The sequence below is a fragment of the Mobula hypostoma genome, chromosome 7, assembly GCF_963921235.1.
Source record: "Mobula hypostoma chromosome 7, sMobHyp1.1, whole genome shotgun sequence".
Lineage (NCBI taxonomy): Eukaryota > Metazoa > Chordata > Chondrichthyes > Myliobatiformes > Myliobatidae > Mobula > Mobula hypostoma.
Genome location: NC_086103.1, coordinates 182,608,603 through 182,621,568, shown reverse-complemented (window position 1 = coordinate 182,621,568; position 12,966 = coordinate 182,608,603). Strand labels below are relative to the sequence as shown.

General features: G+C 46.4%; 1 protein-coding gene across 5 annotated transcripts in view; it reads right to left on the bottom strand.

Moving 5' to 3' along the window:
- The window catches only part of LOC134349799 (transmembrane protein 164-like), a 66,560-nt gene that overhangs the window by 9,981 nt on the left and 43,613 nt on the right, over positions 1-12,966 (bottom strand). For 4 of the 5 annotated variants that reach the window (XM_063054681.1, XM_063054680.1, XM_063054679.1 and 1 more), the window contains exons 3-5: positions 8,607-8,656; positions 2,108-2,174; positions 202-280 (exon numbers count right to left, since the gene is read on the bottom strand). In XM_063054681.1, coding sequence (XP_062910751.1) covers positions 202-280; positions 2,108-2,174; positions 8,607-8,656 — 196 coding nt within the window. Of the gene's footprint in view, positions 1-201; positions 325-2,107; positions 2,175-8,606; positions 8,657-12,966 lie in introns of all 5 variants that reach the window. The other variant, XM_063054683.1, reaches the window with a different exon arrangement.

Genomic DNA, 12,966 nt, shown 5'->3' with positions numbered 1-12,966 from the left:
GAGACACGTGGGTTAGTAGGTTAATTGTTCATAAGAGTGATGTTGGGCCGGGAGGGCCTCTTACTGTGCTGTATCACTAAAATTTAAACAAAAGTACATTTCAGCACAAACTAAACAGTGACTCGTTTTTTTAAGGAATCATTGGCTCGAAGGCATGAGGAAAATACCGGTCAACATCCAGTGCAGGAGTCTGATCCTTACCCCCTTTGCCCAGCAGGTAAAACGGAACGACGTACATGAGAAGATGCTGGATGTAATATACCTCCGTCTCAAAAGGAAGCTGTAAGCAAGACACAGAAATGACAGCTGTGTGACGTCGGTATCCTGGAGAGAGCACAGAAATGTTTGCAAATAAAGGAAACCGTGGACTTAAAAGAGATTCAATGGAAGAGACTGAATATAAGTATTTGTGAATATTTGGTGACAGTGCAGACCTTATTTAAGGCGGGGTGTCCCAAGCTGGGGTCAATCAGACGAGGCAGAATAACATTTTGGCATGGACTAGACGGACAGAAGAGCTTGTTTCTGTGCTCCAGTGCTTTCTGACTCTATGACTGTCATTGTTCTCCTGGAGACCATGGGGTTAAAAAGGGAGATCTGATAGAAACTCTCCTTCTCTATGCAGAACTTGGAAAATACAACACAGAACATTACAGCACAGTACAGGCCCTTTGGCCCACAATGTTGTGCTGACCCTTTAACCTACTGCAAAATCAATCTAACCCTTCCCTCCCACATAACCCTCCATTTTCCTGTCATCCATGTGCCTATCTAAGAGTCTGTTAAATGTCCCTAATGTATCTGCGTCTACCACCACCCCGGCAGTGTGTTCCACACACTCACCACCCTCTGTGTCTGACATCCCCCATCATACTTCCCTCCAATCACTTTAAAATCTCCCCTCTTGTCTTAGCCATTTCCACCCTGGGGAAAAGTCTCTGGCTGTCCAATCTAACTATACCTCTTATCATCTTGTGACTCTATCATTAAGACACCCCTCGTCCTCCTTTGCTCCAAAGACAAGAGTCCTAGCTCACTCTACCTGCTCTCCAATCCAGGCAGCATCCTGGTAAATCTCCTCTGCACCCTCTCGAAAGCTTCCAAATGCAGTGAACAGAACTGAATACAGTACTCCCTGTCTGATCTAAGCAGAGTTTTATGGAGCTGTAACATTACCTCACGGTTCTTGAACTAATGAAGACTAACACACCATCCACCTTCTTAAAAACCCTATCTACATGCACAGCAACTCTGAGCAATCTAAGGACATGGATTCCCAAGATTCCTCTATAAAGTCACCTCTCATTATAAGAAGGTACAAAGAGGGGTGGAGCTTAAAGGGATATTGGCTGAATAAAAAAATTTGGGCAACACTCACAACACGCTGGAGGAACTCAGCAGGTCAGGCAGCATCCATGGAAACGATCAGTCAACGTTTTGGACCGGAACCCTTCGTCAGGACTGAAGAGGGAAGGGGCAGAGGCCCAAAACGTTGATTGATCATTTCCACGGATGCTGCCCGACCTTCTGAGTTCCTCCAGCATGTTGTGAGTGTTGCTTTGACCCCAGCATCTGCAGAATATTTTGTGTTTAAAAGAATCTGGGACTATCTGAGTGGTCACTGTAATTAGCATGGACTAGATGGGCCGAAGGGCCGGTATCATTGCTCTATGACTCTACTTCATTGAAGGATGTCCATTTAGAACTGAGATGCGGAGAAATTACTTTAGTCAGAGGGTGGTAAATCAGTGGAATTTGTTGCCTCGAGCGGCTGTGGAGGCCAAGTCATTGGGTGTATTTAAGGCAGAAAGAGATAGGTTCTTGATTAGCCAGGGCATCAAAGGGTGTGGGGAGAAGGCAGGGGAGTGGAGATGACTTGAAGAATTGGATCAGCCAGTGATTGAATGGCGGAGCAGACTCGATGGGCCGAATGGCCCACTTCTGCTCCTATATCATTTTTTTTCTTTTTTTTTTGTCTGACTTGCAGAATTCCTCCTCACAGGAAGGGAATGTTGATAGAAAGAGCAGTTACAAGAAGACAGAGAACTGTTTTGATAAACATAGACAAAACAGGCCGAATAAAGACCTGTGCCAAAGCAAGACTCACCAGTCTGGTGTTGACCACGGGGAAGACCAAGGCCAGAAGCGGCCCGTTAAGCATGTGTATATGTAGCCTAAGGGGGGAAGCAGAGCACAATATTACAATCCCAACACCAAGACTCCCAACCCAATAGCAGCAACACACACAACATGTTCAGGGAACTACAGCAGGTCAGACAGCATCTACTTGTAGAGGAATAAACAGCCTACTAAAAGTGTCGGATATGGCCTGGTCTATCACAGGTAAAGCCCTCCCCATCATTGCGCACATCTACAGGAGCACCGTTGCAGGAAAGCAGCATCCATCATCAGGGACCCCCACCACCCAGGCCATGCTCTCCTCTCGCTGCTGCCATCAGGAAGAAGGTACAGGAGCCTCAGGACTCACACCACCAGGTTCAGGAACAGTTATTACCCTCAACCATCAGGCTCTTGAACCAGAGAGGACAGCTCCACTCGCCCCGTCAGTGAACTGTTCCCACAGCCTATGGACTCACTTTCAAGGACTCTTCATCTCGTTCTTGATAGTTATTGCTTATTTAATTAATTACTTTTTCTTTTAGTATCTGGACAGTTTGTTGTCTTTTGCATGTTGGTCGTTTGTCTGTCTCGTTACGTGCGGTTTTCTCATTGATTCTATTGCGTTTCTTTGTATTTGAAAGTGGATCTCAGGGTTGTACAAAGCGATGCAGGGTGCCACGGTAGCATAGTGGTTAACGCTTCATTATCACAGTTCGGGGCCTTCCAGACTTCCGGGCGCAATTCCGGCGCTGCTCCGTAAGGAGTCCCCATATGCAGGCGTTAGTTGCTACTGACAAGAGAAGGGGCAAAGGCAGGCCACTGGCGCCTCAAAACCAGCTGCTTCAGGCAGGTGGGATTGTCAGCCTGGGACGGCAGCCTACCGGGGAGAAGGAAAACTCCGATTTTAAACCTCCACTGCCTTGCGGCATACCCAGCCATGGGAAAGGCTTCAGGAGTAAACCCCGAGGAAGAAATCCGGAGCTGGGGTCCCTACGGAAGTTTGATGTTGTTTACAACTTCACTCGGGCAACCTCTGCGACAACACCGGTGCCAAGCTGTATGGGCGCTTGCCCTTCCCTTGGACTACGTCAATGACGTGGAGAGGGGGATCCCGCAGCACAGGCAAAACAGCCTGTTCTTCAAATCTTCCCACCCAGGCTTGCGCCCTAGAGAGGAGACGGTCCACCAGGGGGGCAAACCCATGATCCCCTGGGATCGACGGCTGCCCACTACTATGTTCCCCATCCCATCTCCCTCCTTTATTCCATCCTGCACCTTCTTCTCCTATCAGATTTCCCCACCATGTGCCCCACAGTTAGTGTGACACTGCTACAGCTCAGAGCCTGCCAGAGTTTGGAGCTCATTTCCTGGTCTCCCCATTAACCACAGGGGTTGCCTCCGGGTGCTCCTGTTTCTTCCCATGGTCCAAAGATGTACCGGTTGGTAGGTTAATTGGTCATTGTAAATTGTCCTGTGATTAGGCAGGTGTTAAATACGCGGGTTGCTGGTCCGAAAAGACCCTGTTCTGCACTGTCAACTCTAAATAAAAAAACTTTAAAACTCTTTGGTCCTTTCACCTGACAACTTTTGACACCATTTCCACTTCTCCCCCAGCCTCAACCCGCCTCAGTCCTGATGAAGGGTCTGGACACATAGTGTCCATTCACCTCCACGGATGCTGCCTGACCCGCCGAGTTGGTCCAGCGCCTCTGGGTGCTGCTCAGGTTCCAGCGCATGCAGTCTCTTAGGGTGCTGTCTTTTGTGGTTGTCCAGCAGTTGCTGTGATTGACTGTTAGTACAGACATGCCGAAAGTCCTGCACCGATCTGTGGGGATAGGTGGCAAATACCTGAAAATAATGGTAATTTTTCAGCTATCCTACTGTTAAAAACCTCGTGAATATCAGAGATTCTTCTCTGCCATTGGGCAGAAGATACAAAAGTCTGAAAGCATGTCCCACCAGGATCAAGGACAGCTTCTACCCCACTGTTAGGTCTACTAACAGTTCCCCGGATAGATAAGACACACACTTGATCTCACAATCTACCTCGTCACTCATCACCAAACTCTGGGTCCTGGGAGTTAAGAGTACAAGCCAATCAGTTATAGGAGTAGAATTAGGCCAGTCGGCCCTTCAAGCCTGCTCAGCCATCCCATCTTGGCAGATATATTATCCCTCTCAACCCCATTCTCCTGTCTTCTCCTCATAACCTCCTCTAACTAAGAACATATCAACCTCCACTTTACATATACCCAATCACATGGCCTTCACAGCCATCTGTGTTAATAGATTCGACAGATTCGCCACCCTCTGGCTAAAGAAATTCTTCTATTCTGAGGCTGTGTGCTCTGGTCCTAGACTCTCCCACCATAGGAAACATCCTTTCCACATCCACTCTATCTAGGCCTTTCAATCTTCAATAGGTTTCAATGGTATCCCCTCATTTGTCTAAATTCCAGCGAGTACAGACCCAGAGCTATCAAACATTCCTTCTATGACAAGACCATAAAATCATAAGACAAAGGAGCAGAAGTCGGCTATTCGGCCCATCGAGTCTGCTCCACCATTTTATCATGAGCTGATCCATTCTCCCATTTAGTCCCACTCCCCCGCCTTCTCACCATAACCTTTGATGCCCTGGCTACTCAGATACCTATCAATCTCTGCCTTAAATACACCCAATGACTTGGCCTCCACTGCCACCCGAGGCAACAAATTCCACAGATTCACCACCCTCTGACTAAAACAAAAAACCCTTTCATGCCTGAAATTGTCCTTGTGAACCTTCTCTGAACCCTTTCCAATGCCAGGACATCTTTTCCAGGATAAAGAGCCCAATCTGTTCACAATACTCAAGGCAAGGCCTCACCAGTGCTTTATAAAGCCTTAGCACCACACCTCTGCTCTTGTATTCTAGAGCTCTTGAAATGAATGCTAACATTGCATTTGCCTTCCTCACCACCGACTCAACCTGCAAGTTAACTTTTGGGGTGTTCTGCACAAGGACTCCCAAGTCTCTTTGCATCTCAGATTTTTGGATTTTCTCCCTGTTTAGAAAACAGTCTGCACATTTATTTCTACTACCAAAGTGCATGAGCATGCATTTTCCAACATTGTATTTCATTTGCCATTTTCTTGCCCATTCTCCTAATCTATCTAAGTCTTTCTGCAGCCTACCTGTTTCCTCAACACTACCTGCCCCTCCACCAATCTTCGTATTATATGCAAACCTGGCAACAAAGCCATCTATATATAGGCATCCGTTAGTCTCATGAGACCATGGATTTGCGGCTTGGAAGGTTTCTATGGTGCAGGCCTGGGCAAGGTTGTATGGAAGACCAGCAGTTGCCCATGCTACAAGTCTCCCCTCTCCACACCACTGATGTTGTCCAAGGGAAGGGCACTAGGACCCATACAGCTTGGCACCGGTGTCATCGCAGAGCAAAGTGTGGTTAAGTGCCTTGCTCAAGGACACAACACACTGCCTCAGCTGGGGCTCGAACTAGCAACCTTCAAATCACCAGACGAACGCCTTAACCACTTGGCCAAGTGCCTTTTGTCCTGTCCTGCTGAAGGGTCTCGGCCTAAAACATCGATTGCACTCTTCTCCATTGATGCTGCCTAGCCTGCTGAGTTCCTCCAGCATTTTGTATGTTTTGCAAGGATCCCTTTATTCCCACTCGCTGCCTCCTACCAATCAGCCAATGCTCTAACTGTGATAGTAACTTTCCTATAATACCACGGGCTCTTAACTTGGTAAGCAGCTCATGTGTGGCACCTTGTCAAAGGCCTTCTGAAAGTCCAAATATACAATATCCATTGCATCTCCTTTATTTATCCTACTTGCAATCTCCTCAACTAATTCCAACAGGTTCGTCAGGCAAAATTTTCCCTTAAGGAAACCATGCGTACTTTGTCCTATCTTGTCCTGTGTCACCAAGTACTACATAGCCTCATCCTTAGGAATGACTCCAAAATCTTCCCAACCACTGAGGTCAGGCTAAATGGTCTATAATTTCTTTTCTGCTGCCTTCCTCCTTTCTTAAAAAGTTGAGTGTCATTTGCAATTTTCCAGGCCTCTGGCACCATGAGAGTCCAATGATTTTTGAAAGATCATTACTAATGCATCTACAATCTCTACCGCTATCTTTTTCAGAACCCTAGGGTGCAGTTCATTTCCTCTGGGTGACTTATGTACCTTTAGATCTTTCAGCTTTTTGAGCACCTTCTCTCTTTTAACCATATAATATATCACCATATAACAATTACAGCATGGAAACAGGCCATCTCGGCCCTTCTTGTCCATGCTGAACTCTTACTCTCACCTAGTCCCACCAACCTGCACTCAGCCCATAACCCTCCATTCCTTTCCTGTCCATATAGCTATCCAATTTAACTTTAAACAACAACATCGAACCTGCCTCAACCACTTCTGCTGGAAGCTCGTTCCACACAGCTACCACTCTCTGAGTAAAGAAGTTCCCCCTCATGTTACCCCTAAACTTTTGCCCTTTAACTCTCAACTCATGTCCTCTTGTTTGAATCTCCCCCACTCTCAATGGAAAAAGCCTATCCACGTCAACTCTATCAATCCCCCTCATAATTTTAAATGCCTCTATCAAGTGCCCCTCAACCTTCTACGTTCCAAAGAATAAAGATCCAACTTGTTCAACCTTTCTCTGTAACTCAGGTGATGAAACCCAGGTAACATTCTAGTAAATCTTCTCTGTACTCTCTCTATTTTGTTGAATCTTTCCTATAATTCAGTGACCAAAACTGTACACAATTCTCCAGATTTGGCCTCACCAATGCCTTGTACAATTTCAACATTACGTCCCAACTCCTATACTCAATGCTCTGATTTATAAAGGCCAGCATACCAGATGCTTTCTTCACCACCCTATCCACATGAGATTCCACCTTCAGGGAACTATGCACCATTATTCCTAGATCCCTCTGTTCTACAGCATTCTTAAATGCCCTACCATTTACCATGCATGTCCCATTTTGATTAGTCCTACCAAAATGTAGCACCTCACATTTATCAGCATTAAACTCCATCTGCCATCTTTCAGCCCACTCTTCTAAGTGGTCTAAATCTCTCTGCAAGCTTTGAAAACCTACTTCATTATCCAAAACTCCACCTATCTTAGTATCATCTGCATACTTACTCATCCAATTTACCACCCTATCATCCAGATCATTAATGTATATGACAAACTCTTGTTTCTGCACTCACTTCTCTTCACTCACACCTTTAACATCTGGCACACTGCTAGTTGCTTCCACAGTGAAGACTTGGAGCTTTACAGACACATGGCCCGAAGCATTGTTGAGGATCCCTACCAGCCATCCCACGATCTCTTTGACTCACTACCAGCAGGAAGGAGGTACAGGAGCGTCAGGACTAGGACTGCCAGACTAGGTAACAGCTTCTTTCCTCAGTCTGTGAGACTAATGAACACCCTGCCACCAGTGAGGTCTCGTCACCAGGACAGTGAGCTGTTTATTGTTATCCTGTGCTACACACTACCTGCATTTTGAATTATATTTTATTACCTTATTTGTGGTAATATTTGGTTTTATGTGCTATGTATTGTGGGTGCACTGTGATCTGGAGGAATGCTGTTTCATTTGGTTGTATATATGTACATGGGGTGTATGGGGTGTCAGGGAGGGGTAGCACCTCTGGTGGGGGAACATGTCACGTCCTTTTCAAGGCAGTTTGTCCACCTTTGGTCCCCACCTGGCACTCAGCTCTCACCTGTGGCTCCCCGTAGCTGTTTGCATGCGACAGCGGCCACACCCCGGGCAACGGCTTCGACAAGCCGGCTAAACCAGGTGAGAGTAGCCGACGGGTCTCAAACCCTCGGTGAGATAGGGAGTTGTCTATCCCAGCATGTGAAGACAGACTCCGACGGATTGAGCAGATGAGACCAATGGAAGGTCCAACGGTCAAGAAGGTGGTCTCTGCAAGCGTCGTGGAACGTGTAGAGCAGGACAAGACACAGAAGGCGTCCTGGTCATCCATTGTGCCTAGTCCCATCTCCAGCCATCTCGACTACTGTCTTGCCACTGGATCCAGATGGGAATTGGGAAGAGAGAGTGAGGCAACTCTCCCTCACTTAAATCCAAATCACGCACTAGTCTTGGCACCATCTAGTGTCAAGGTCCTCATCGACGTTGACGATGGACGAACAACAATATATGCACAGTCAGATGACACAGAACGTAGACATTTACAGCACATTACAGGCCCTTCAGCCCACAATGTTGACCCGACCATGTAACCTACAATGAACATCAATGTGAAAAATCTGTCTAGACGACAAGCAGACCAAGTTTTCCACTGAATATTGATGCACATGACAACAATAACTCATCTCAATCGAATACAGTTCACTCGTGGGGCAGACTCAGTGTGCCAACTGGCCTAATTCTGCTCCTATGTCTTATGGTCTTACTTTTGAAACGGTAATGCTCACCTGAACAGAATAAGGACGGCTTGGCAAGGTGGGCAAGTCAGCAGGAATATCTGTAATGAAAACACAGAGTTAGATCCAGCTTTAACTCCCAGCATGTGAAGAGAAATAGAATTTTTTTGTAGTTTATTCATTTGGAAATACACACAGAGCAGGCACCTTCCGGCCCAACAAGTCACCTCGATTTAACTCTATCCTAATCATAAGACCATTTACAATGACCAATTAACCTACCAGTCTTTGGACTGTGGGAGGAAACCAGAGCACCCGGAGGAAACACTCACATTTCACAGGGAAAACATACAGACTCCTTACGGATGGCTCTGGAATTGAACTCGGAACTCTGGAATGCACTGAGCTGTAAAAGCGTTACACTAACTGCTACATTACCATGCCGCCCAAAATGTCCCAGACTCCAATTTTCACAACTACGGATATTTACAAGGTCAAAGTCGAGTTTCTTGTCAGATGCACAACTCCATGCGTGCACAGGGGCAATGAAAACCTTACCAGCAGCAGCATCATCAGCAGAGCTTCACGTAAGCAGCAATCACAAGAAAAACGTAAATTATGCCCAACCTTTACAAAAAGGAACACATTTGGAACAACGAAAAGTGCTTTGTAGTACAATGTGATCAAAGTGGTCAGTGGTGCTGCACAGAGTTAGTGATTAGGGAGTTACTAGGCCTTACTGTCAGGCACTGAAGTCCGTGTGCAACGGAAAACGGACCAGCCGGGGGACCGCAGCCACAGAGCATCAGAGAAGGATCTAGAATCAGGTTTATTATCCTGAAGAAGGGTCTCGGCCTGAAATGTCAACTGCTTATTCCCCTCCATAGATGCTGCCTGACCTGCTGTTACTCCAGTATTCTGTGAGTTTTGCTCTGGATTTTCAGCGTCTGCAGATAACGTTCAGATTTATTATCGCCGACTTGTAAGCTGTAAAATTTTCCAAGTTACAAATAAATAAATAAATATTGCAAAGGAAACGAATGACGAGGTGGTGTTTGTGGGTTCACGGGCCATTTAGAAATCTGATGGTGGAGGAGAAGAAGCCGTTCATTCTGGACGATTCAGGTGCAGATTTGGATTCAGATTCTGATTTGGATTTATTGATCACATCTACAATGAAACGTACAGGAGTGAGATATGCCAACTAGTGGAGTGGTGTCACAGCAACAACCTGGCACTCAACGTCAGTAAGATGAAAGAGTGGATTGTGGACTTCAGGAAGGGTAAGACGAAGGAACACATACTAATCCTCACAGAGGGATCAGAAGTGGAGAGAGTGAGTAGCTTCAAGTTCCTGGGTGTCAGGATCTCTGAGGATCTAACCTGGTCCCAACATATCGATGCAGTTATAAAAAAGGCAAGACAGCGGCTATACTTTATTAGGAGTTTGAAGAGATTTCGTATGTCAACAAACACACTCAAAAACTACATTGGGGAGGGGAGGAGAAGATGGCGGCGCGACGCAGCGTGCGCGGCCGCTCCGAAATGATATCGTATTTGTAAGTAGGTACCGTGCACAGTCCTGATTTGATGGAGACAGACGTGAGGAGCACGGAGGAACATCTGGAGAAACTTCTGAAATGCCCGCTTCGCTGCCGCTGCTACTGTGTGATCCAGAATCTCCGGAGGGGAAGGCCCCAAATCCTCGGCTTTGCCTGTTGCTTGGCAGCCGGGGTCGGGGTCAAAGCGCTCGGCAGATATGGTGCTCGGTGCTCGGTGTTGGAGGGCTGGTCGGAGGCTTGAAGTTTTCGGATGGACTCAAGAGTCGGCTGTGGTCGGGTGCTTCCAGAGTACTGCATCAGCAAGTTTGCAGCGCTGGAAGCTCATGGCAGGGAGAGAGTTTCTCTTCCTTCTACCATCTGCGTGAGATGATGGGACTTTGAGAATGTTTTTTTTACCGTGCCCATAGTCTGTTCTTTATTAAATTACGGTATTGCTTTGCACTGTTGTAACTATATGTTATAATTATGTGGTTTTTGTCAGTTCTCCAGTCTTGGTTTGTCTTGTGTTTCTGTGATATCATTCTGGAGGAACATTGTATCATTTCTTAATGCATGCATTACTAAATGACAATAAAAGAGGACTGCGTGTTCTCATATCTAATCTAATCTAATAGTTTTACCGTGGGGAGCATTCTGACAAGCTGCATCACCTGTATGTGGGGGGGGGCTACTGCACAGAACCGAAAGAAGCTGCAGAGGGTTGTAAATCTAGTCAACTCCATCTTGGGTACTAGCCTACAAAGTACCCAGGACATCTTTAGAGAGCAGTGTCTCAGAAAGGCAGCGTCCATTATTAAGGGCCTCCAGCACCCAAGGCATGCCCTTTTCTCCCTGTTACCATCAGGTTGGAGGTACAGAAGCCTGAAGGCACACACTCAGCAATTCAGGAACAGCTTCTTCCCCTCTGCCATCCGATTCCTAAATGGACATTGAAGCTTTGGACACTACCTCACTTTTGTAATATACAGTATTTCTGTTTTTGCATGTTTTTTAATCTATTCAATATATGTATACTGTAATTGATTTACTTATTTAACTACTAGTATTATTTTTTTTCTCTCTCTGCTAGATTATGTATTGCATTGTACTGCTGCTGCTAAGTTAACAAATTTCACGCCAAATGCCGGTGATATTAAACCTGATTCTGATTCTGGAAACAATAAACTCCCCGAGCAGGTAATGCAGCCGGCATTTAATTGTAAGATGCTCAATTTCCCCTGAACAGTGCCTGGTAACTACAGATGAGTTTGTGCACCATCCTTTGTTACCGTACACACACAGTCCACCTCCTTTCGATTTCCCCGACAGGGAGACTGTCTGTGTGGAACAGAGTCATCCTGGTGAGATTGGGCATGCTGTTGCTTAGCCATGTCTTGGCGAAAACCAGAATGCAGCAGTTTCTCATCTCATTCTCAGTCTCAGTGAGTCCAGCAAGCAAATATTGGCCAGGAAAAGTGATGGTTCAGCCAGTCTGGTTGGGTTAGTTCTCAGCCTAGCTACTGCACCAGCTCACCTGCTTCACCTTGCACTGGCTGTGTCTGCCATTTCCTTGGCTGAGCCACTTGGGACTGGTCATTGTCGCCGACTGTGGTATCCGTACAACCCCCAGTCCATTGAGCCGCTGCCATTAACTCTGCTACCAATGGATCAGAAGTAATTTTGTCTCAGAGTTCAGCGGTCCTGTATTCGTGGAGCCTTAGATTACCGTAATCGCTAACAACTTTGAAGCACTAAAAATTTAAAGCTAGCACCACTATCGGGAGTTGGAGTAGCTGCTGTGACTTGGTGCGTATAATATATATTTTGTTGTAAGTAACACACGCAAAATGTGCTGGAGGAACTCAGCAGATCAGGCAGCATCTATGGAGGGGAATAAACATTGACGTTTTGGGCCGAGACCCTTCTGCAGGACTGGAAAGGAAGGGGCAGAAGTCCGAGTAAGAAGGTGGGGCGGAGGGGAAGCTGAAAGGTGACAGGTAAAGCCAGGTGAGGGGGAAAGTGGGTGGGCAGGGGAGTGGGGATGACGTAAGAAGCTGGGAGGTGATAGGTGGAAGAGGTAAAGGGCCCTAGAAGAAGGAATCTGATAGGAGAGGGGAGTGGATCATTGGAGAAAGGGAAGGAGGAGGGGCACCAGAGGGAGGTGATAGCCAGGTGAGGTGGGAACCACAATTTGGAAGGGAAAAAGAGAGAAGGAGGAGAGGGAGAAATTACTGGAAGTTAGAGAAATCGGTGGTCATGCCATCAAGTTGGACGCTGCCCAGACGGAATATGAGGTGCTGCTCCTCCAACCTGAGAGTGGCCTCGTCATTCAAAGTTCAAATTAAATTTATGATCAAATAACATATGTGCCTGCATATACAACCCTGAGGTCCATTTTCTTCTGGGCATTCACAGTAAATACAAGAAACACAAAAGAATCAGTGAAAGATTATATCCAAGAAGACAGATAAACAACCAGTGTGGAAAAGACAACCTTCTGTGGGAATACAAAAAGAAAGGAATAAATAAATAAATAACAAGAATATGAGAGGAAAAGTCCTTGAAAGTGAGCCCATAGGTTGTGGGAACCGTTCAGTGATGGGGCAAGTGAAGCCCAGGGGTAATAACCGATCCTATCCTGACAGTGTGGGTCCTGAAGCTTCTGTACCTTCTGCTGTTCTTTAATTTATTTTCTGTTTAATCCTGCCAGGCTTTTGCCTATGAACTGTGCTTTCAGCAGTATTGTGTTGTCTGTCCGCCCATCATGTTCCATAAACAAGCAGTACGTAATGGGACCTTGGTGCGATGACATGGCAAGCAGGGGACTGTATGAATGGGCTGAGAGGTTATGTCATCGCAGGGCAGACTTC